This window comes from Pseudorasbora parva, chromosome 22, assembly GCF_024679245.1.
Source record: "Pseudorasbora parva isolate DD20220531a chromosome 22, ASM2467924v1, whole genome shotgun sequence".
In the NCBI taxonomy this organism is placed as follows: Eukaryota; Metazoa; Chordata; class Actinopteri; order Cypriniformes; family Gobionidae; genus Pseudorasbora; species Pseudorasbora parva.
The window spans coordinates 35,015,081-35,039,547 of NC_090193.1; the positions used below are offsets into that span (position 1 = coordinate 35,015,081).

At 36.7% G+C, this 24,467-nt stretch overlaps 1 protein-coding gene across 4 annotated transcripts in view; it reads right to left on the bottom strand.

Annotated features, from left to right (window-relative positions):
• Positions 1-1,287: 1,287 nt before the first annotated feature.
• slc41a1 (solute carrier family 41 member 1) overlaps positions 1,288-24,467 on the bottom strand; it is a 30,775-nt gene continuing 7,595 nt past the window's right edge. For all 4 annotated transcript variants that reach the window (XM_067431985.1, XM_067431986.1, XM_067431987.1 and 1 more), the window contains 9 exons: positions 21,652-21,759; positions 13,762-13,833; positions 12,785-12,929; positions 10,881-11,027; positions 8,097-8,244; positions 7,847-7,926; positions 7,601-7,735; positions 7,283-7,431; positions 1,288-5,712 (listed from right to left, as the gene is read on the bottom strand). In XM_067431985.1, coding sequence (XP_067288086.1) covers positions 5,527-5,712; positions 7,283-7,431; positions 7,601-7,735; positions 7,847-7,926; positions 8,097-8,244; positions 10,881-11,027; positions 12,785-12,929; positions 13,762-13,833; positions 21,652-21,759 — 1,170 coding nt within the window. In that variant the 3' untranslated portion in view covers positions 1,288-5,526. The remainder of the gene's footprint in view (positions 5,713-7,282; positions 7,432-7,600; positions 7,736-7,846; positions 7,927-8,096; positions 8,245-10,880; positions 11,028-12,784; positions 12,930-13,761; positions 13,834-21,651; positions 21,760-24,467) is intronic.

Here is a 24,467-nt window from a genome sequence, read left to right on the forward strand (position 1 = left end):
TCTCCCTCCTCCATCCAGAAGCCTTGGCCTCATTCTGTACCTTAATTGTCCGCTCTTATCCGTGTCAATCCCTATTATGCCGATCTGACTGAGCCGCTCTCATGCTGGAAACAGATCTGCTGAGTTATGCGTCTGGATGATTTGCTGAAGTCTTCCTCTGTGTTATGAATGATAAAGATGCAACACTGTCTGCAGAAACTCTGATAGTAGGGCAGCCGAGTAACATTTTGAAAATTACAAACGCAAGGTCACTTGATTGACGTCAGCTGGGAGTCCTGGGACATTAAAAAAATTCACTCATCAGACATTTAGCATCCTGAAAAAAAATGTATCAAAAAAAAAAAAAGTTATATTAATTATCTAATGTAAAGACATTTTTAACTCTATAAGGTCTGAAAAAATGTATAAAATGGAACAGTAACAATAATGTTAATGTGTTTTTAGTCGAGTTTCATATTTTATGGCTGTATATGAGAATTTGGACGGCTAAACGCTGCAAAAATACGTAATTTGGTGCAGTTTTTGATATTTATATGGCCATATACGAATTAAGATGAAATTCTGATGTAAATGTAAAGCAGTGATATTTTTATAACAGTATCACAAAACTTAAAATGCATGTCAGATGTCCCTCTTTAGCAATATGTCTTAGTAAGATGATATTTAAATGCTTAAGAGACTTTAAAGGCTCTGTACTTTTGGCATTAATAAATGTGGGTTTTTTAAGCACCGAATCAAAAGCATTTTAGATTTTTTGATTGACACCATTTTTTTTTTGTCTTTTTGCATTTAATTACTCAAACGTGACTTATATATCAATTTCCATTCATCAAATAATCACGTTTTCAATATTGATAATAATAATAAAACATTTATTGAGCAGCAAATCCTCTTATCAGAATGATTTCTGAAGGATCATGACTGAAGACTTGAGTAATGATGCTGAAAAAATTCAGCTTTGATCAATTACATTTTCAAATATATTTATTTCTTTGAAATTGCAATAATATTTCACTATATTACTGTATATTCGGTCAAATAAATGCATGATAAATGACAAATAAATCCTTGGTGAGTTTAAAAAAACAAAAAAATCCTTCCAACCACAAACTTGTATCATTATATGACATGTGGGCGTATTATTCACTTATTCAAGCAGTTCAGATTTCTGAGGTCATTATATCTCTGAAGATCAAGTGTGTCAATCATGGTCGTCCTTAGGGCGTGCAACTGGTGCGACTGATGTCCTGTCAGATGGTATGAAAACAGAAAAGCACAGGGCAGTCGTACGAAATAATATCATCTTTTATTTCCAGCAATTTACAAGTACCTCTGTTAAGTCCACTTGACAATGTCAGATTGAAGCAGCAGGGGCAGAACTGATGGGGAAGAATTTATAGAACTCGGATAACCAGTTACCATTACTAGTTGTACACTCTTGGATAACCTGGTAAGTTTGGGATCTGACTCTCAAGCTTGGTTTAACTCAGGGAAGGTTATGTTTTCTTCTAGAAAGCTATATTAGGTCAATATGAGGGAAGAGTATGTGACAGATTAGACAACCCTCAAGCAAATATTAATTCACTCTAAAACTCATGGGGATCTCAGTGGCTTTGCTTTGGATGTGTTACCACCAATACATCTGCCCTGGAAGAACACCACGCACGGGATGATTTTTGTGCACAAATCGAATGAATACATTTTGAAAATCAACTCCATGAATTAAAAAAGCTCATATACAAACAAACAAATCAGAAGATCTATAAAACCTACATGTCGAGCCTTGCTTGTGATTTGTTAAGGCATATTATGCTCAATCACAGAACCAGATCGAGTGTGAGGTTTTGCTGGATATTAGGCACCAAACTTTGATATATTTGTTAAAGTTTAAAAAAAAAAAAGACTGATACATGTACAGTAAACATCTCTACTGGTCCAATGCAAAGAAAAAAATGCAACAAAATGAAAAATAAACATTTATAGAATAAATATATTATTTACAAATTGCTCTGTCAAATCTATAGAAATAAATAAACAAAGCCTCCCATCCCCTGAAGAAATATTCACAACTATAGAGAGCTGTCATGGTACAATGGCAGCACTGGATCAGTTGCACAGAAATGTTTGTGATGCAAGCGGTACATATGACACATTTTGCAGCTGCATGCTCTCTTTGCACAAGCGCGACCTCTTGTGGCAACGTCTGACATTACAGTACATCTTGTGCACAGTGTTCTATTGTGACATGCTTACCAGTTAAAAACATACATTTAGGGCAGTGTTTGACACAAACCGACAAGTTACAGACAAGTTACGTTCAAGATATCGTTACTAACAACAAATTTTTAATGTTATATGCCCGGCACAATCCATTTAGCCGACGTGCGCGAACTGCTAAGATTCATCAGCAAATGTAGCGATGTTTCTACACAGCCCTTTATTAATGGGAGGCTAACGTTACAGTTAAACACATTGTCGATAACTGGAGGTCAGTTGCTTTATAAGGCCTGGCTAGTCCTTAATTAAAATATACATTAGCGTAACGTTACTGGCATCTACTGATTAGAGATTTTTTATGGCCGAGAAACGAGGTACATATTAGCTGCTAGCCATTCAGCCTTTTAAGTGTGTTTCTGAGTGGTATTAATCTCACAAAAAACAATAATCTCTCCCCCTCTTCCAGTATGAAAGAAACTCTTTCAGGGATTTTAATAAAGCATTAATTCAAAATCACACCGGGAACCGGTTACAACAGCACTTCAGCTAGCATGCAGTGGTAAGACGTCAAAATAGCCCTTTTAAGTGTTTTTGCATAATTCTACAGAAATTATTCAATCGTGTAAAAAGGCTTTTGAGGCAAAGCGTTTCATGATAGGTGCTTTTCGTAGAGAAATTGAATTCACCAATTGACCCTTAGCTAAGCTTTGTGTCAAAACTGACTTTCACAGATATTACGCACTTTCAAAAAAAAAAAAAAGTATATTAGCCTACACCCAGAAGGTCATATTGTGCTTTAAAATGGGCCTTTTCTCTTTTTTAGTTGACGGAGATGAGCGTTTCTCGCCTCCAGTTTGCAGGCTCTGCATTTTTTAAAATCATATTACTGGGTAGCTAATTTAACAGTTTTTTTTAAAGGAAAAAGACTGATAAAATCCTTTGTAATTTACTTTCAGCCACATAAGAATAATTTCCAATTAATGTTAAACACTGTGAGCACATTTAACTAAAAATCATGGAAACTCCAGTTAATTTTTTAAATAGATTTTCTGTACAGCTTGTCTTATGTTTCCATTCCCCTAATGTTATGTGCGTTTTGGGATATCGCATAAAAATAAATAAATAAAATAAAATAAAAACCTGTAAGGAAATGCTCAGATGTGCAAAAATTCTTAAAATTTGCATGTTTTATCGTAAAGAAGGTCCTCAATTGATATTCAGTCTCCTGTATTAAGACCAGGTTAGGTAACCCTTTCAATCATTCTGTGATGGTGCAAAACTATATATTTTTTCTTTAGTGAGCAAAGGCTGTGAGTGCAGCCCTCAAAACACCTTATTTTATATCACTAAACCATTTTGTAGCATTCTATGTTTGTTTGCCTCGAAGTTTAGGTCGATGACATCTTTACATGCAGCCAATGCGACTGACCATAAAATTGGGCCGAACATCCCCATAGAAAAATAATGAGGATTGTTGTTCTCTCAGTAGCTAAAGTAGCTATCAATATGTTGTCATCAATATAATCATGGTAGACGTAGGTGCCATAACAAATTAGGCATTGTTTCTCTACATGGCATTATAAATAAAGACATTTGTGTTGCTTAGACAGTTTTAAAGGATGTGGATGTAAAAACACAGAGCCAGGAAGCAATGTGCATAAAAAAACATAAGCGCTCAACTGAAGTAGTTAATTTTTTATCTGATAACAAGACATGCGCATAAACTATAATGGAAATACATTTACCAAATAAATTCCTCAATTCGCAACAAAGGATGTGATTGGATAACTGGACTAACCAGTGGACCAGTTTTATTGCACAGCATCTCAAATGTTGATTTGGTCGTTCTGAAATGCCTGAGCCAGTCATCAAAATGATTTCCTCCCAGAACTGTCTCACACAATTGCGGTCCCAAACACCAGGCATCTGCCTCCAAATGCGAGATAACCCGACATGCTTTTTTTTTATTTTTTTTGATGCACTCTGAAGTGCAATTCATTTATGATGTATGAAAGCCATAGTGGCTTCACTGTTTGCAGCGACTTCCATTTTTATTGCAGATATTTTGTGCCAATTTCCCAGGAAATGATTTTGTTCTCTTGAACACATGGGATGGAAATGGCACTTTATTCACAAATGTTTTATGTGATATTCCATTTTTGCAAATAAGTTAAATACGCAACATTGGAAACATAACGTAGTTATGTAACGAAAAGTAACAAAGGAGGGCTGAGCTTAGTGAAGGGTCAAATGATATATATATATATATTCATTGGGATTTGGAAAGCCTTTAAGAGTCAATTTTCAAAAATGAAAAATGGGTCCTGCATTTGAAAACTGCAAACTCACAGCCCTTTTAAAATAATCACTTTGTTATTCATCACTACAAATACATAAACTGTCCCAGTATTTTGAGTCCTTGGAAGAGATTGTGGAGATTAACAGATGTGGACTTCACAATAATGGCCTGAGAAGTTTACAACAAACAAATCTTTCAGGGCCTTAGATTGGGTGTAACTGTTGTGTAGGTCACAGAAATGTACCTACACAATTGAGGCAAAGTCTGATACTTTATTCTTTAGGTGTTGAGTGTAAACAACCCATGAGCCTTTCTCATTGCATTGCACAACTTGAGCATTTCAGGGATTTCAAAAGAAACAAAGCAGCACTTTTGGTTACCTCTCTCTGTAACTATAAGCAGAGCTACTAAAACCAAATTTAGATCCTGAAAAACCTAGCGTTGCGTTTTAAACAGGGTAATCACTATTTTAAAGGACTCTACTGTATATGCATGCGTGTTTTATCATAAAAAAGGTCCCCTTTGAGATTCAGTCTCTGAACCAGTAACCCTTTCCATCTTTAGCCTGAAATGTAAGGATATTCAGGTCATTCTGTGATGGTCCAAAAATATATATATTTTTTTGTCTCTAGTAAGCAAAGGCTGTGAGTGCTGCCCTCAAAACACATAATTTTATATCTCTATATCTTTTGAAGCACTTGGTGATTAAGCATTCTATGTTCGTTTGCCTCATGAACTATTTCAAGTTTAGGTCGATGTCATCTTTACATGCAGCCAATGCGACTGGCCGTAAAATTGGGCCGAACATCCCCATTGAAAAATAATGAGGATTGTTGTTCTCCCAGTAGCTAAACAACAACGAAATGACAAATCAATACTAAAGCAATAATGTCATCAATATAATCATGGTAGACATAGTAGCCATAACAATATAGATATTATTTCTCTATGTGGCATTATAAATAAAGACATTTGTGTTGCTTGGACAGAGTCAAAGGAAGCAGCGTGGATCAATCACCCACATCTGTGTCCCGATCTCCAATTAGCCACAGGATGTGGAAACACAGAGCCAGGAAGCCCGTCCCCAGCAGGTCTCCCAGGGCGGTTAAGTAGGGAATGGAGAAGTTGTCGGGATCCATCCCTCGACTCCACATCCAGTTAACCATCCAGTCTGCAAGGTACAGAAGGATCACAACCTAGACGGAAAGACAGAACGTGTCAGTGTGTCATGATTGAAATCAGCAGGGAATTGCAGAACATTTGAAGGTTGATATAATGATATTATATTTTGAATACAATTATTATATATAATATATAATCAGGGCTTGACATTAACACCAGCCAAATGCGACAGTAGTCACTCCTACTAGCCACTTTAGTGAATTGAATATTATATATACATTTTTTAATTGTGCTCTTTAAAAAAGGCTTCTGAAATAATAAATGAAGCGCAATGTAGTCTTGTCAAAAATATAGATTTTTTTATGCATAGTGATACTGAAATATCTGAAACACTTCCAATATTCCTTTTGCAGATATACGATACCAGCTGCTCTTTTTCTCTCTCTCTCATTTCTCAGACACCGAGTTACACACAAACCCGCCTCCTTTCACTCACTTGTTCATTTGCTTTGGATGAATATTGTTTGTTGTTATAGGGCTTTAATCCTGCCGTGGGATTGGGGCATTGCGCACAACTTTACATATTCCTGAAAATGTTGTGCTCACACCTATCCTTCTTTGTTGCTTATTGCGCTTAAACAGTCAAATACGCACACAATAATGTCAAAATGCAGGTCTTTGCGAGAATTCACGTAAACACATTCAGTTATGATTTAAGTAAATGTAAACAGTTTAGAATTTTACACATGCACGTACGCGCACACACACACACACACACACACGTCTGGTTTACTATCTTTGTGTGGACTCTCCATAGACGTAATGGTTTTTATACTGAACAAACCGTATTTTCGATCCCCCTACACTGGCCCTACCCATCACGGGAAACATTCTGCATTTTTACTTTCTCAAAAAAACTAATTCTGTATGATTTATAAGCATTTTGAAAAGTGGGGACCGCTGGATGGTCTCCACAATGTAGGTGATCTCAGGTTTTACTATCCTTATGGGGACATATGGTCCCCACAATGTAATGTAAACAAGGACACACACACACACACACACACACACACACACACACACGTTTTTTGCATTATAGCAATACGATAGAATTTAATGTTGTAATGCACAAACATTGTAATAGTCTTAAAATAAGGTTAATTTTCTTAAAGGGTTACATCACCTGTGGCTTTTCAATAAAACTTGCCTGCCTATGCCGTAGAAAGGCAAAAAAGTTTTTGAAATCAGTGCTACCTGACTAGAGAAAACAAAGAAAAGAGGCCCCTCCCATCAGACTGCTATGGATACGCTTGACCAATCAAATACCGGATTGCTTTTGTAGGAAATATTTCTTTGCAAACTTATAATCATAATTGTTTCGACTTGTATTTTTCCCAGCTGAGTTGCTTTCGGTTTCAAAGGAAGGATCTAAAGACGGCAAAGAATAAGAATATAGAGAATGCTGCGATGGAAAATCTAAAAAACTGTGTTGTTAGTCAACATTTCAACCTGGATTACCACAAAAACAGCGTTTTATGCCAAATAAAGAAAAAAAATCCTCCCTCATGTAAACCAAAAACATTACATAACATTCCTTTTAAATCTCAAATTTCCTTGTAATGAAGAACAGATGCTCAGGTATACCTGGAGCAGAGCAGCGGCCAGGTAAAATGCAATGAAGACGTAAGTGAGAGAAGTGTGTCCACCCGGCATTGAGCTAATGGTGTACAGGAAGACCAGATGACCAGGAGCGACCAGGAGAAAAAGCACTCTGGCAGAACGGGAGTTGACACCTGATGAGAGAGTAAAGGTTGAGTGAGTCATTGAATGTATGTCATTGTATGTAAAAGCATTACCAAATGAATTAAGACACAATATAGGCAAATACGCTTCTATCAATATTTACTGATTACGTCTTTGTTAATAATAGCTCTGATGGGAGTGCCATTTCTGTTTACTCACCTGACCCAAAGAAGGAGCTCCAGGGTGTAGGGCATTTTGTGGGGGTTGGGTTTGGGTCAGCTATGGGGAGGGCGTTCATGTGCAGGTAGGTGGAGATTCGACTGGCTTGTACCGCCACCAGATTGCCGCCCACACCTGCAGAAGGGCAAAACAAACAATGTATGCAATGATCTCCTGGTGTGAGGCTAGTAAGAACAACCGTCGGAAACACTGACACATGAGAGACGAGCTGATAAGGAGTCTCACCGTTGATGACGGGCGTGAAAACCGCCATTCCAGCAAAGTTAGGGTTAGATACCGTCTTATCCAGAATGAGGCCTCCAACACTGTTTCAAAAGCACAAAGATAAATCTAATTTTAATGACACAAAGGCACTGCATCTATGGTGTCAGATAAATGATTGACATATCGCTGTCAGTCGCAAGTGAGTAATCCATCCATCATAAAGAGGAATGAGGAAATGGAGCGTATTTATCTTAATCAGTGTTTTTCCTACCTGCTGATCGCCATTGCGATAATGACAGGCTCCCATCCGGAGTAGAGCACCTCTCGGGTGGAAGGTATCCGCCGGGCGATTAGTACCCAGATGGGCGTCAGGGCGACAAAGAAGGCACAAACCATCGGGTTGGCATAATCATTGAATTCTGTAAGGAAAAATGTAATTAAATATAAAAATACAGAAAAAACAGTGATATTGTGAAATATTAAGACAATTTAAAATGATGGGTTTCTATTTCAATATACTTGATAAATTGAATTTATTCCTGTGATCAAAGCTGTCATAATATATATTACGCACACACACACCTGTAACACATGTATTTATACATTTGCTCTCCCCCACCTAATACCTAAATGTCTTTGAAAATGCAAAAAATAAAGATTATTCATAACAAATTAAAGATAGGTCTGAAAACCAGTATATTTATACAGAGCTATACACTTACATTTCAAAAATAACAGAAAATAATGCATTATTATGATGTTGGTTCAAGTTGAAGCCATCATAAAATAATGGTCATAAAATTCAGATCTACATTATTCAGGTTAAACTGCCATGACCAACATGCTTAATGCAAGACTTTGGAAATTCAACACCAGTTCTTCAGACAGTTTCAAAACCAAAGTTGGCTGAGAAATCACAATGACACATTTTTTTGGGTGTAATTTTGCACCCAGATTCTGAAGAAGTTAAATTAGATGAAAGCTTGGTTGACCTACCGTCTTCACTTTGGCTGTTTTAAATCTTTACATCCAGACGGTTTGGTTTTGTGATAAACATGCAATCATTCTTTACCAGAAAAGTTTCCATATGCATTTTCTCACTTCAGTACAGTTCACCGCACATCAAAACACCAACACTAACACTAAGCTAACTAACAATAGATTTGTCACTGTTTGTGTATAGTTTCATCACAATCTAAATGAGAAAATGTCCTCCCACTTGGAGAGTGTTGTCACTTTAGGGGCTCCTGGGTATGATATGAAACAAGCACCCTGAGATTGCAGACACCCTCAGAGCACAAAAGAAACTCATCCACAAGCCCCAACATGCCTCAACAAGCTCCGCTACGCTCTAACGTGACTCAGCATGACGAATGAATGAGTGTATTACTCATGAGAATCTAAAGTACGTAGAAATCATATGATAACCCTCATCAAAAGAAGTAATTAACTATACGGTTTTCTATTTGAATAGATTTTAAAATGTAATTTATTCCTGTGATTTCTAAAGGATCATCTGACACTGATGATATGATATGACATATAAGACATTATAATATACTGATTTGCTGATCAACAATACATATTTATGGATTATTATTAGCGTATAGCTACTTAACATTTGGACACCCTTCATTTTAGGTATCTTTAACTACTACGTAATTACATCAGAAATAAATACTATGTACTTATTCTGCTCATATTGTATTGCAAAACACTTACATTTTACATTTACATTTAATCATTTAGCAGACGCTTTTATCCAAAGCGACTTACAAAAAAGGGGAGAGCAAAAGAAGCAACGAAACAAACAAGGCCAACAACCTGTAAGAGCTGTAAGAAGGCTCAGTTAATTAGCACAGTACACAGTTTTTATTTTATTTTATTTTATTTTTTTACTTGCTGCTATTGAGGTGGTATACGTGTAAAGTTAGGGACAGGTGTGATGGTATGGGTGAGTTTAAGGGTAGGGTTAGGTGTAAGAGAAGGGTCAACTGTGTAATTATAGTAATTACATTTAAAAAAGTAATTACATTTAAAAAATATAAATACAATGTAAAAAATGTGCATGTACACAATAAGTGCATTGTATCAAATTATCAATTTAAGTGTTAGAACATAGTAGTTAAAGGTGGGGTAAGTGCTATCTGGTAACCGTTGTTGTTATTTCAAATCACCAAAACAAACACGCCCCTACCCCCAAAAAGGGTCTCGGCCCTATTTTGATAGCTCCGCCCCACACATACATAACCCAGGCAACTACTATGGCAGAATCTGTGTGATACTAATCCAGATCGAATATTCAATAAAAAAGTCACCCCTTCCATCACAAAAACACCAACCGTTCTCATGAAGAACTCGATAGAACACGAGCCGATAGTCCAACTAACGCCATATTACAATTAAGACTGGATAAGGGTTATATAGATCATGAAAAGAGGAAACAAACATATATTAGGAGTATCTTACTCGTCGGACACATTTTGTAAGCTTACACTTGAAACAGACAGTGAGGAGATTTAGTTGCTCCAAATGGTGTGGAATGGGACGTTGGCCTACAAATGATGATAGTGTTAATTAATGAATTGTCTTTAAGTCCTGCTAAATGTCAAGGTAGCCCTAAAATATTATTGTGGCTTTAATACAGATTCAAATATTCAAAAATGTTTATTTTTGTATTTTTTTAAAAAGTAAAGGAAATTGTGTTATTTTTAAACCACTGAGCAAGTGTTGAGATGCCATTTCCTCCCTGACTTTGAAAGTTCCTCTGCAAAGCAAATGAGTTGGCGTAATGTGGTTAATTAAAGAAGATATTGAGTTTTAATAGATATTGAGTTGCTAAGATAGATATGTATACCTCCACTGAACTTGACTTGGTACAAGAAAACAGAGGGAAGAGAATTACATTTCTAGGACACTGGGTTTATAAGTTATACGTTATGGTGCTTATTCATGTATCTGCCTGCAATTGGATCACAAAATGCACTGACGGTAGATATCCGATTACGGCAGTGTTCCCAAAGAGCTCAGCCAAAGGACTGTGACATTCACTCACCGAGCTCCTTATACAGGCCCGTACTGATGCCAGCCAACAGGGCCAGGGTGATCAGGTCACCAAGGCTGGCAGCAATGGGGGTGGCCACGTTGTCTGGGTTGATGCCAACCTTCCTGGATGCAATGATAACCCCAATCATGATAAGACCTGTGCAGAAGAGGAGAGGAAAGATTTGTCAAGTTGGTGTTGAAATGATGGAATTAACACAGGAGATTGTGTCAATCTCAAACAATGAAGACCAGGCATTCTTGGTTTTGATACCTCCTGTTTGGAGGATATATTTCCACACTAGTGTTGAAATGAGATCTCAGAACTGCTTCCCAGGTCCAAAAACATTAAAGCATTAACAGTTACTCACCTCAGCTAGTACATTTCTTTTGTCATAATGTTTTAAACTATACATTATGCTTTTTTTTTAAGTAGTACCACTACATTATACATTGCTATGAAACTTTAAATGGTTAGTTCACCCTGTAATTAAAATTAAGTTATCATTTACACACCCTGGTGGTGTTCTAACGCCATATGAGATTTTTTCTGGACCACAAAATGAGAATATTAAAAAAAAAGAAGATAAAAAAGTCCCACTCGCACTCATACTTATAATGGCAGTGAATAGCAACCAGCATCAAGCTTTTAAAAAAGTTTATATAGTTTTTTTATTAAAGGGATACTTCACCGCTTTTTCATATTAAACTATGTTATTCCCTTAATATTACATAATTATAAGCTTGTCTTGTGTGTTTAAAAAACTATCACTTATATCCCATGCAAAAATAATGGTTTTGTAATGGTTTCATTCATTATAACTTTTTTAAATGTAAACAAAACATTTCACATATGTGACATTATGATCTGATTTTGTTTTTGTAATAAGAAACGTAATTTAAACTTATTAAACTGTAAGTAACTGTATTCCTACAACATTTACAAATATTGTTTTCATTGTAAATAATTTAAAAAAGCATTTGCAACTATAATTAATTTTTTTGTTTGTCATCTTACATACTCAGCACATCATATCGTGCTTAGATTATTTGTTTTCTCTTAAAATGTGGACTGTAAAAAGTATTTAACATTAGTATTTTTGCACTGAGGGTGCTTTCACACCTGCATCATTTAGTTTCATTCAGTTGAATCGCACTGGAGTTCGTTGTCCCCCTTGGTGCGGTGAATGCAGCAATCGCACCAAATGCGGACCAAACAAACATACCGAGCCCGCCTTGAAGATGAGCACTGGAGCGGTTTGATTGTGGTGTGATAGACATCACAGTGGTTATAACGTGATCCGACCTCGAACGGACCCAACTTCCTAAAAAAACTGCACATTTTGGACTAAACCAGCTGCTGTAGTCAGCTGTGCTGAACATTAGTAAAATTTTCGCAAGATAAGCATGTCAAAGTTTAACTAAATTAATGTACGCCTTCTCCTGACGTGACTTGTGATGGGCCTTCGCCTTTTGCTGTGCAGTTAAATATTGCATTGTTAAATATGCTTGTGATGATGACCAGGGATACAATCAGCGTTGTCTCGCCATAATATGACTTACAAAAAGGGCATGTCTGCTGTATTTTCCTGGACACATCTGGCCATGGAATAATGTGGATGATGTCACATGACTGTATTTTGGTTCGTTTCATCAACTCAACTGATTTGGACCAGAGCAATCAGTGTAGTGTGAAAAGGAACCAAAACGGCTGAATTATATAACATCAATGTATAATTCTTTGCCCTTGGTCCGGATCAAATCAACTGAACTACAGATGTGAAAGCACCCTGTGATTAACTAAAAAATATTGTAAAAAAAAAATGCTTCCTGGGATGTTAGCACGGACACAAGTTAAACTACAGTGGGTCAGTTTCTCGCAACTCAGAGGTACAGTAGATGCCTAAATCCTCTCACCTAGCAGCAAAGAAGCGATGAATGCGGTTGCCACACTGCTGGCACAGAGCAGGACAGCATGACCCATCTTAAAATTACCCTCTGGAATCCAGCCAAAAATGACTGCAGCGATTGAAGCCAGGAAGCCGACCACAGTGGCCTGAACCTGAAAGCAGGAGGGACACGGTGAACTCAGACACCTCCTGAAGTTCAAAGTCTTCTGTCTCGTTCATGTCAAGTTTACTTTGTTCTCTTTCATCATTAGTGTACACATGACATTATTGGGTTTTAGGCTAATTTCCAAGAAAAAGATCACCCAATCATTACATAATTGTTCATTCGAGTGTGCAATCTGGAAAAAGTCAAATCTCAAATGATATTTGACTCTGGCTTTGCTCATTCTGCACACACATTTTTAGGACTGACAAATCTAATCTGGTTCTTCTTAAATCGCTGACTTATTCATTCCACTACATAGTGAATGATATATAGTTCACTATGCAAGGGAAAATTTAGAAAATATGTATTATTTGGACAGCTTCAGTCAATACTATGCACTTCATATGATGTTTGGTATTGTTATATTTTTAATATAATTATAATTATTGGAAATTAACTGAAATAAGTCAGAGTAAGTTGAAGTACTACAAATACCAAAACTAAAATTAAAATTAAAACTGCTTATTCAAAATATTACTAAATAGTATAATATGATTTTAATAATACTAAAATAACACGGATGATGTTTCATATGAAAATAAATCATATTTTAGGCTAAGACATTTGAAATGACATGATTTTTAAAAACGACATTTATTCAGATTTGAAACCACATTTGTATCTAGTAGGTAAACATTGGATTCATATGCTTTTTGCTTATTTCATAGTCAGATTTGCTCAAAAAAATCAGATTTTCACCGTATGTCTAAACAAAGCCTTTGTGAAGTGACGAGTTGGCATTGTACAAACAGGATTGATATTTTTAGAAGGTCTCCAACCTGAATTAGTGCGAGGTTTCCCATGATCATTTTCCACATATCCTTGGCTGTATCCATTTGTCCAATATTAGCCTGGTGAGAGGGGGAAGAAAGAACACAGGAAGTCCATTTACAAATGTTCCCATTATAGTTTAACCACTGCACTTTCCTCTGAGTGAGTCTGTAACACTGATCTCACTTAAGAGTTTAGATGTTGTTTTATTTTTGCAATAAGACTCGACATGCCAAAAGCCTGACCTAAAGGTAACTTTTAAAAACACGAGCTGGTGGTGTACTAAGTGGACGGGCTGCGTGCTAAAGCTGAATACTTTGGGTTACGGGTTCAGAAAAAAAAGCCTAAGCAAGCACCACTAATAATATCATTGTTAAACATTTCATGATCCAATCAAATCCCAACGGATAAAACAAAGCCCCATCCTACACTATTTCCCACTGGATATTCTGTTTCACTCTGAAATACATGAAACACATGGCAAGAATATTGCTGATAGCATCCTCATTAAACGGCGATCTTTCCATGAAAACGAGACAATGAAACATACATAGCAGGAAATGTACATTTTGCTGGTGCTAAGGCGCCTTCGGCCCAGCTTCCACTAGAACAAACAGTGGTCAGTTCACAAGACAAAAGAGGGTTTGATGAGCTGGACAGATGCATCTCATCCTCGTCTCCCTACTTATCTCATTTCTCTCAGTGCAGACACTAATGTCAAGTGGCTCTGGCCCTAAAGAGGGTCTCAGTATCATGGTCGGAGGCCTTTCCCAACCTGGACCCACTCAGCTGGGCCAAAATTACCTGCTTCAGGAGAATCCTTGTGTCTTAAAAAAACAAACACTTCTGAAAACAGAAGGTTTTGTCTATTAGCTCTAAGTGCATCTACAGAAAAGTCATATCATTTCACATAAATCCTAATAAAACCATCTAAAAACCAGCACGTAATAGTATAGGTCTTGAGCTATTGCAATGAATACTAGCATACTACTTCATGAATAATACACAGATAATACACAGTGTATACTGCATACTGCCTATATAGTCACATGACCTTATCACAAATCAGTCCATTTATCATCTTGACATATATCACACAAGATATTCAAGATATGTGCATTTTATCCCCTACCCATCGCAGAATACTTTGTGCATTTTTGCATTTTCCAAAAATATTATTTAGTCTTACTTATGAGCATTTTTTCTCATGGGGACCATAAATGGATTTTGGATATTGCCATCTTCGTGGGGACATTTTGTCCTCATAACGTAGGGTTTATCTGGACCACAAGCACACTGTATAAAACATATTTTCTTTTATAATTATAAACAGGTTAATTTGTTAACCTGGTAATGGAAGGTGGATTCAAGTTCATTGCATTGTGGGACACAGTACATTTTACTGTAAAATGTACATTTCTAAAATGTAGAATGGTTATCTGGCAATTCCATGCATACAAAAAATATGCATACTATGCATTAATATTGCCAATATGGTATAACATGGTATTTCAAATAAAAAAGGCTTTTTAAAATGGACAAACCCTTTGATATGTTCTGCACCAACTTCCTATTTCAACTGGAAATACATAAACACTGCATGATGCCTGAAAATGTACAGCTTGGCAGGCAATTTCTTAAATGCAAATCTAGTACAGCAGCCTAACACGCAAATGCAGGGACCAGTGCTCTTTCCTAAATGAGACAGGAAGTAGAATAGCCCAAGTACGTGGGCAGAATGCATTTCACAGAGGCTGACAGCCCAGCAGTCTCTTTTAGACATTCAGTGCACCTCACTGTAGCCTTTCATTATGTTTCAAAAGAGCTGTAGCCCTTCTGAGCTTCCTGTGAACTCCACCACTTCACTGCGTTAAAAAAAAAAAAAAACTCAATTACACACTGCATGACAAAATAAACCAGATTTTTTAACATATTATATAAAGAAAGGGGAAAAAAACGCTCCTTGCCAGTACAAAAGTCACTGCCACAATGCAAGGGTGTTGTCTGTGGCTGCCGGGACCAAGATGTTTCTTTTGCCATTGCTAAGATGTTTTGAGTGTTTTTTTCACACACTGATACGAGGATGCTAGGCTGTTCTGGAAGGTTCCTAGATGGTTGCTTACAGGCCGAAAACAGCTCACCACTTGAGTCAATCCTCAAATTTAAGGCAACATTTCGACCCTTTTTATAATCAGTATGTTTGCATGTTTTCTTTTAACTCTTTCCCTGCCATTGAAGAAAATTTTTAGGCTTTCCATGTTTTTAGTGTTATACGGTGGGGGTGGGGGTGGGGGGCACTATTACACACCTTCTGAAGTAGTACAGAATCTCTGAATCCAAAAACACGCAAAGAAGAAGGAGAAACAAGTGATAGAAGCATTGCTTATGCACATGTAAGCTAATGCAATCATCAGACATTAAACAGCATATAAAACCTCACCAAAATGAAATGTCAAACCCATGAAGAGATATAGGACTTAAGTTTTGACTCAATCTACTCCATATATGTTTTGATTATTGTTTGATCAAAATGCGATTTTCTCAGCTTTTTGTCCAAAATGTTACACCGAGACAACCCCCAATAAAAAAAAGAAACGCACCCACATTTAAATGTTAATAAAAAAAACATTAAGGTAGAATAAATTTGTGTTTAAAGGCTGAAGCTCTGTTCTTTATTTTGATATAGTGTAATGTTCAGATTCACAAAAAAATGCTGAGGGCCATGAAAAATTCATTAAAAAAAACACTGGTCTTGGAAAGAGTTCATTTTTATATTTTAGTTTTATTGCCAAAAACCTTTTCCTTCATAACCCTCACTATATTCAGTTAAATCAATAAATATTTTTTATATTTTAGTATAACAAATATTAAATTAATAATAATATTACATGTGCACTATGTAGTATTTTTGCAATAAAATATCCAAAAACCACTGGCCAGTGTTATATATGTTGTTCAGTTGAGTACCTACAATATCCCAGATGTTTCCAATGATTTGTAAATTGTGAGAAAATTGTTATTTTAACTAAGGACCAGGACGTTTCAGCATAGCGTTTGAGGAAGTCGCCTGTCAATTGCGTCATATCTGCGCTACCCTCGGTTTCAGGTTTTTTTAGGCTTTACTCTTAGCAGTGTGAACAAGTGAACGCACAAGTAATGTCCTAACATCATTTTCAACACACTTAAATTGATCTAATATGATAAACAGAGCAGCATTACCTCATAATCATAACTGGAAGAGCGGAAATACTGCAGGCGCCCGGCGAATGTGTCCCGTCCCGTCATAATAAAAGCCCTGGTGTTTGCGAGGCGGGTATTTGTTTAACAATCGCTCCAGCAGCCGTGCTCAGGTCCACAACACTCGGTCCTGCTCTGCTTCATACTACAGTAACGTTAATAACCACATGCATGAATGTGATTTCTGCCCGAGTCCTATTTTCCACCGGCTGTGAGGTGAAGACCACATCTCCCAAGATGCTGCGCTCAAACTTTGCGTCATCAAACTAGGCATTTGTTTTGAATAGGCGTCTCCAGTGGACAGAAAGTTGCATAGTGCACCTTTAATTATTATTATTATTATATTCAAATTAATTCCTTATTCTAAGTATTTTTTTGTGAGGAACAGTTACTTTTTTGTTTTATATTATAACTATTATTTTTGGGATGTTTGATTGCCAAAAAGACAAAAATCACAAATGTGATCACTTAGAAAAATAATAGCACACCTCTCCTTAAAAAAGCTGCACAATTTGAGGCTTATATGCCGATGTTTCATTCTTAGGGTCAGGGTTTGTTCACAGTGTGACTTACAGTAATAAAATGGCCACTAAAAGCCTCAATACTTGATTCTGCGTGTCTACAAATCATTGTTGTTCGGTTCAATGCTCACCAGGAGGAAAAACATCAATTCTTTCTTTTTTCCTGCAATCTGATTTCTGTTCTTGCTCAAACTACAATAACAGCAAATTAGCAACACTATTATATTACAAATATCCTGTGCAACAGGATGAAGGAAAAAGCAGGCATGAGAGGCTGTTACTGGGGCATTTGTAGCCTATGTTTAAGTGAAGTGAATGTATGTATGTGTGTGTGTGTGTGTGTGTGTGTGTGTGTGTGTGTGTGTGTGTGTGTGTGTGTGTGTGTGTGTGTGTGTGTGTGTGTGTGCGCGCGCACAGTTGCTCCATGAGGCCAAAGGAAGGAGCTCTTGAGTCAATGCCAACCGCCTGCTGCTGGCTGAGGTGACCCTACTCCGGCGGTAATGCCGATTCTTCCGCAGTGCGTCCTGCCTTGTGTATCGCTCACACACACACACACAAATACACACACACACACACACACACACACACACACACACACACACACACACACACACACACACACACACACACACACACACACACACACACACACACACACACACACACACACACACACACACACACAAACACACACACACACAAACACACACACACACACACACACAGCATGAACGGGAAAAACAGAGCTTGCTCGGCTACTTCCACTTCTGATGTAAGGGTAATACAATAGTTCCCCCGAAAATTAAAATACAGTCATTGTTTACTCTCTCGTATGACTTCATTTCTTCCACTGAACACAAAATAATGTGCTGGTCACTCTTTTCCAGAGATTTACAATGAATAGAGATAAAATAGAGAGATAATAACCAGATCACTGTGATTTGTAAGTGAATCATTCAGGCTGGTAAATCATTCACAACCATAATAAAAGATTCATAAATAATAATAATCTGAATTTGAATAGCACGCTGCACCAAGGGGAAAGACATTTTTCCTCAAACAAAGCTATTGTATAACTTCAGGAGACTTTAAATAATTCACACAAGTCATACTTTTATGATAATTTGATGGTGCTTGGAAATCTGCCCAATATCTTCCTTTTGTGCTTCACAGAAAAAGAAATAAAACAGAATTGGAATTGTTTGTGGGTAATTAAATGACAAAATTAAAAAAATTCTGTGAAATATTCCTTGAACAGCCTGCCGCTTACTGATAAGTGGGGGTCCAAGTCATGACGATAAGCTCTACGCAAATCATTCTTAGCAAAACATGGTGGCGGTCACACGCACAACGCTTCTACAAGCCGATAAACCACGCAGTTCTGTAGCAGACATGGGAGGAAACTCTGGCAGAGGCAGCAACTGGAGCCACGTAGCGTTTAGTCTGGTTTTTAGTCCGCAAGCTCAGATAAAATGACTTATGGCAGAAAGCCAGTTTAGGCACTTTCTTTGTACTGTGGAAACAAGATATATGTTTACGTGACAGTTCACATTCAGACAAACATTCTGTCAAGCGAGCACAGGGCTTTACGGGATGTAATATTTAATAGGATAAAGAGAGCTAACACCCTCTGATTTAATATTACTGGAACACTGTATAGCAGGTGTTAGTCACCTTCCAGGCATTGTGGAATGACAAGACAAACAACAACATAATTATATAATTAACTATTAATATTTCAAATAGCTAAAATCAGAAAAAAAAGCCTTTTTTTAACATACAAAAAGTCACCTGTTTACATCCCATTATACATAAATAAACAGACTCTTTCTGGTAAATGTAATACTCAAAGTGAGCAGTAAAAATATTTCAGGATCTTTCATTAAATGTCAAACTAGGTGAAACATTTATTTTGTGGTCAAGCTGCATCATCATATTGAGACATGTTGCGATTGACCATTTTTTATTTTTACTTCTCATTTTCTGTAATCTCTTGTATGTATGAATTTTGTACACTCACAAAGGCTATATTTATTTTATCAAAAAAATTAATAAATAGTAAAACAACAATATTGTAAACTATTACTATTTTAAATAATGATTTTCTATTTGAAGAATATATTTACCGGTAAATGTAATTTAGCCCTGTGATAAAAGATTAATTTTCAGCATCATTACTTCAGTCTTCAGTGTCACATGATCCTTCAGAAATGATTCTATATATATTATGATGGGCACATATATATTTATATTATTATTTAACAGATGGGCACGAGTGCAATTGCTATGTAAACGTGACGTTGGACATGATAACTGCGTCGGGCCGCAACTAGCAAAAAAACACATGTGTTGCGTCTGGTTCCACATTGTATGATAAGGCCCATTGACACAGGACAGAACATTTGACAAACTATTTCATGGGCTCGTCAAATGGGTCAAGTTTGTAATTCTCGCAAAAAGACCCAAAGTAAGGCAGATCGACAATAGAATAAAAAAAAAAAAACATTTAAAATGTGCTCATGTGGGTCTAATTCACACTATGAAAAGGAATTCAATCTTTTCTGAAGTACTGTAAGAGCATTAAAAACCAACAGTGCTGTTAATCTGCTGATAATTAGCAGCAGCCTCTGAGAAACGGCATAAAGCAGGGAAGCACTTACTGTAGATTTACAGCAAACATGTGACCTCAGGACTGCGGGGTCAACGCTTTCTCTGTGCTTGTGCATCACTTTATTCCAGCAAAAGGCAGATTAAACTGTGAGTTTGCACCTCATTTAAAGTGTTTAACAAGTACAGGTATGAACAATTTCACATCATTTACTTATTACCATTCCATTCCTGCACCACATTAGCTTTCTGAATATGACAATACGACATTAAAGTGAGTAAATGATGAGAAATGTAATTTTGGGATGACTTATTATCTTGCTAGCTCTGACAAGTAATTAAACAAAAAACAATGTCATCCGACGGCGTGCAAACACTGCTCCCAGATTGAACCAGCTAACGTGGGCTGCTTAAGGATGTTATGATTTAACATGTAATCTTGTGGCAGGAGCTCACAGAACCACAGCCCAAAAGAATGTCTGGCTATGCCACAAACCTGGCATATCCGAGTCTAGCCGAGACACAACTAGGGGAAGTGTACGGTCATGTGCTTAACAGGATTAAAATGATGTTAATTTGACCATAGTGTCCTACATGATGTCCCATTAAGCTCTGAGAGAATGGGGCACAAGGCCCAAGTTATTACCCTACTTTAAACATACTTTATTAAAGGACAATGAAGCTTTGTCAAAACGTTTAATAGTGAATAACGACCTCTCATGATGCTGCTTACAGACATAGTAAAACGCAAAACGAGTAAACATTTGAAATATTTTGAAGTAAATCTACTCTATGTCACTCAAAAGTTTGGGGTTGGTCAGATTAAAAAGTATTTTGTGCTCACCAAAGTAGTGTTCGTGTAAAATATAAGTTTTGTTTGTCCATACATTTACAGGGTGATTTTGGTGATTTCTAAGTAGGCAACAACATAGTAAGCATCCAAAACGCCCTAGCAAACCCACAGCAAATGCATCGGCACAGTGTCATTTTGTAAGGCAAGTCAAAAGTGCGAGACATTTTTTTCATACAATCAATTAGAAAAGTAATATCACACCACCAGTCACCAATCCTTCATTAATGCAATTGCACTCAAACTAGATTTCAGTCAACAGCTCATTATCTAACCCCTGTTATGCCAATATTTTCCTTTAAATGAGAATATTAGCGTAGTTTTGACAGCACCAGGAATGATTTCCTGATTCCTGAGGAATGACTCCATCTGATGTTACAAACTCAAACACACCTTTGAAAGCCTGAACAAAGCCTGAAGCAAACTTTAGTCATCATCCAGACATAAGAAAACCACGTGAAATCAGGGAAATTGCATCAGATGAGATGGCATTTAAGTCCACATTTTAACATCTCAGTGATATGACAATCAATAAATTTGCTTTCAAAGTCTTCATTTTATTGTTTTTATTAACATTTATCTGTTCTTCATGTCCTGACCTAAACAAATTTTTTCTTCTATTTTTCAACAAAAAACGTCTCAGTAATGCCCATTGGAAATGTGTTCAATATTACAAGACTTACCGCGGTAGACAGTCTGGATGCAAGGGTCATTTCCAGGTTCCCTTTCAGGCCCAGGAGAGCAGGAACCAGGATAAAGACTTCAGTCACCTCTGTGAATACCGTCCAATGCTGTTGAGAAAGAAACACTTTTTAGCCATTAACATCACCAAACTTTAGAGCCTAACAACACCTAGAGATCTTCTGTAAGCCATGTTGGAACTAAAGCTGAGAAGACATTTTTATGAGAACGTTTTGCTCTCTCTTCAGGGCTTTAAACAGCGACCAAATGGCCACATTTTTTAAAAACTTTTTTTGGGTGTTGTGACAAAATTTTGCCCAACTGATAAGAGCTGCCATTTCTGTTTCATATGAGAAACATCAAATGACAAATGAAACAAAAGTAGAACTAAACTGTGCTTCTCATTTGAGCTGTGCACCGCGCAACCATTTATCTGCTCAGACCAATAAAAGACAATGCAGCGCGAGCTCAGACCAGGTGCTTGCAGGCCAATCTTTGATCACGTGACACTACACAGCGCTGGGAGATGCAATGAGAAAGAGTTTGAATTTGCCACAGAAATAATAACATCACTGCGAGATCTAGTGGGAAACATTTAAATTCAGTGTAGAATTCTTTGTTTTAAACCATAGATATCAAATCAAACAGCTCTGATGTGGAAATGCGGAGAAACATGTGCCATGAACGAAGTTTAAGTTATAGAAAGCTTTTCAGTCCACAAATCACCAACATTCACCATGGATTTAATGTGGAAATGCTATAACTGTAATCCTGGTATTATGGCAGAAATAGTCAAATGTTTTTACATTATTAATTTTCAGGATTCAATCAAGCACTTTTCAAGGACTTTCAAGTGCTTTACACAACTTTACCGCTATTCAAAACACTAAATGTGTGAGAAAAAAATAAAAAATAAATAAATAAATATATATATATATATATATATATATATATATATATATATATATATATATATATATATATATATATATATATATTTGGCATCAGCCATTTTTTTCTTTCTTTTTTAGAAATGATGTGTTAAATTTATAAAAAGTGATATTAAAGATGTATATTGTTAGAACAGATTAATATTTTTAATAACTGCAGTTTTTGTGTGTTTATTCATCAATGAAGTCCTGAAAATATTAAACAGCACAACTCTTGATAATTTTATAATGAACCATGAAAATAGCTGAGTATCAAATTATCATATTAGAATGATTTCTGAAGGATTATGTGTTCACAATATACAAATTATTTATGTATTTTTGATCAAATAAATGCAGGCTTGATAATAAGCATAAGAGCTTGAGCATAAGAGACTTCTTTACATTACAAATTCAAAAAATAAAACTCCAAACTACTTTTGACTGGTACTGTATGAGTATATTTTATATTTTAGTTATGTGTGTGTGCATGTAATACATCTCTTACAAAACAATTAGATTAAATGGAGAAAAAAATTTGTTTTGCTTCTCAGATTTTTCTCCTGAAAAAAAAAATCCTGTCTCTCCTATAGTGTGATCTCAACAATACCAAAAATAAATCTCAGTTATAACAAAATATCTCTTATATGAATAGCCTGTTGGTCTTTTTACCTTTGTGTTGAAGAAAAGGGAAATCAGAACTTGCAAAATAATTTTAAAAACGAACATGAAAAAGATTTGTGATGAATGTGGATTGTGATCCTGCCAGAACTTTTTTTTGAGTGCATAATATAAACTAATTAACTAGTTATAGCTCTGCATTTTAACTGTATGTCAAAAATTGACTTATTTGTGTCCATATCTAATTTTCTAAGGAATTATAGGGAAAAAAGCAGACAAAGTTGATACAGAAAACTCAAATATCCTCCTGAGCTATGAAAGAGCAACCATTAAATCATCCTTTGTGGAATCCTTGCATGTGAGATTAAACCCTAAAAAACAAACACTGTTCCATTTATAACAAATTTTCCAAAGGGAAAAGCTGTGATAACACTGAACTTATCAGCTGCCAATGTTAAACTCAGGCCAATTTCAGGTCTATTGACGCCTTCGTCTATTTGATCCTCTTCCAAGTGCCCGGCTTGAGATGTCTGAAGTTGATGACTCTGGTAACTGGCAGGCAGTTTTTTTTCCATTAGGCTGCAGTGCGTTAGATGCAATGCAGCAGCAGGCAGTATAGATCAATACATAGAAGGAGTGCTTATCTTTAGACCCATTCCCACTGGTGCACGGCAATTACAGGCCTGACACTGACTAGCTAAATCAATTCTAGCAGCATCTTGTCAGCACATGGAGAGAGTGAGAAAGCGTGGCGGGCGCTGCTAACGTAACGTTCGAGAAAAAGCGAATGGTAAACATAACACACAACAACACAAAATCTCCTACAAATAGCAGCAAAAAGCATGGAGTTTGAGCGGTGCAGCTTCCAGTGGGCGGGTTTTAATGGCCGTTTCTTTTTCCTTGAGTCTTTGGCAGTGCAGGGGCCACTTTTAAAAAAGGACGAACATCAATTGGGAGCTGGCGTCCAGCCACTTTGTCTTCGGTTCTCTTTGACTGAACCTCCTCTACTCTGTCTATCTCCCTCCCCCAGTACGAATGTTGTCTTCAGGGAACAGAGCAGTCCTGGCTAATGCCTCCATGTGCCTCCCAGGGTTCTGCGAACTTGACGCACAGCAGTGCAGGCATGCAACCAGAGGGGGGGCTCGGATTGCAGGATTGTGTAATGTTGGCTGGCAACGCTTCTCGGTTCCAGCACCTTGGTCTCCAAGGTTCAGTGTATAAGGTCACAGAGGAATTCTGAAGACACACTACCAACCTGGGTTGAGTTT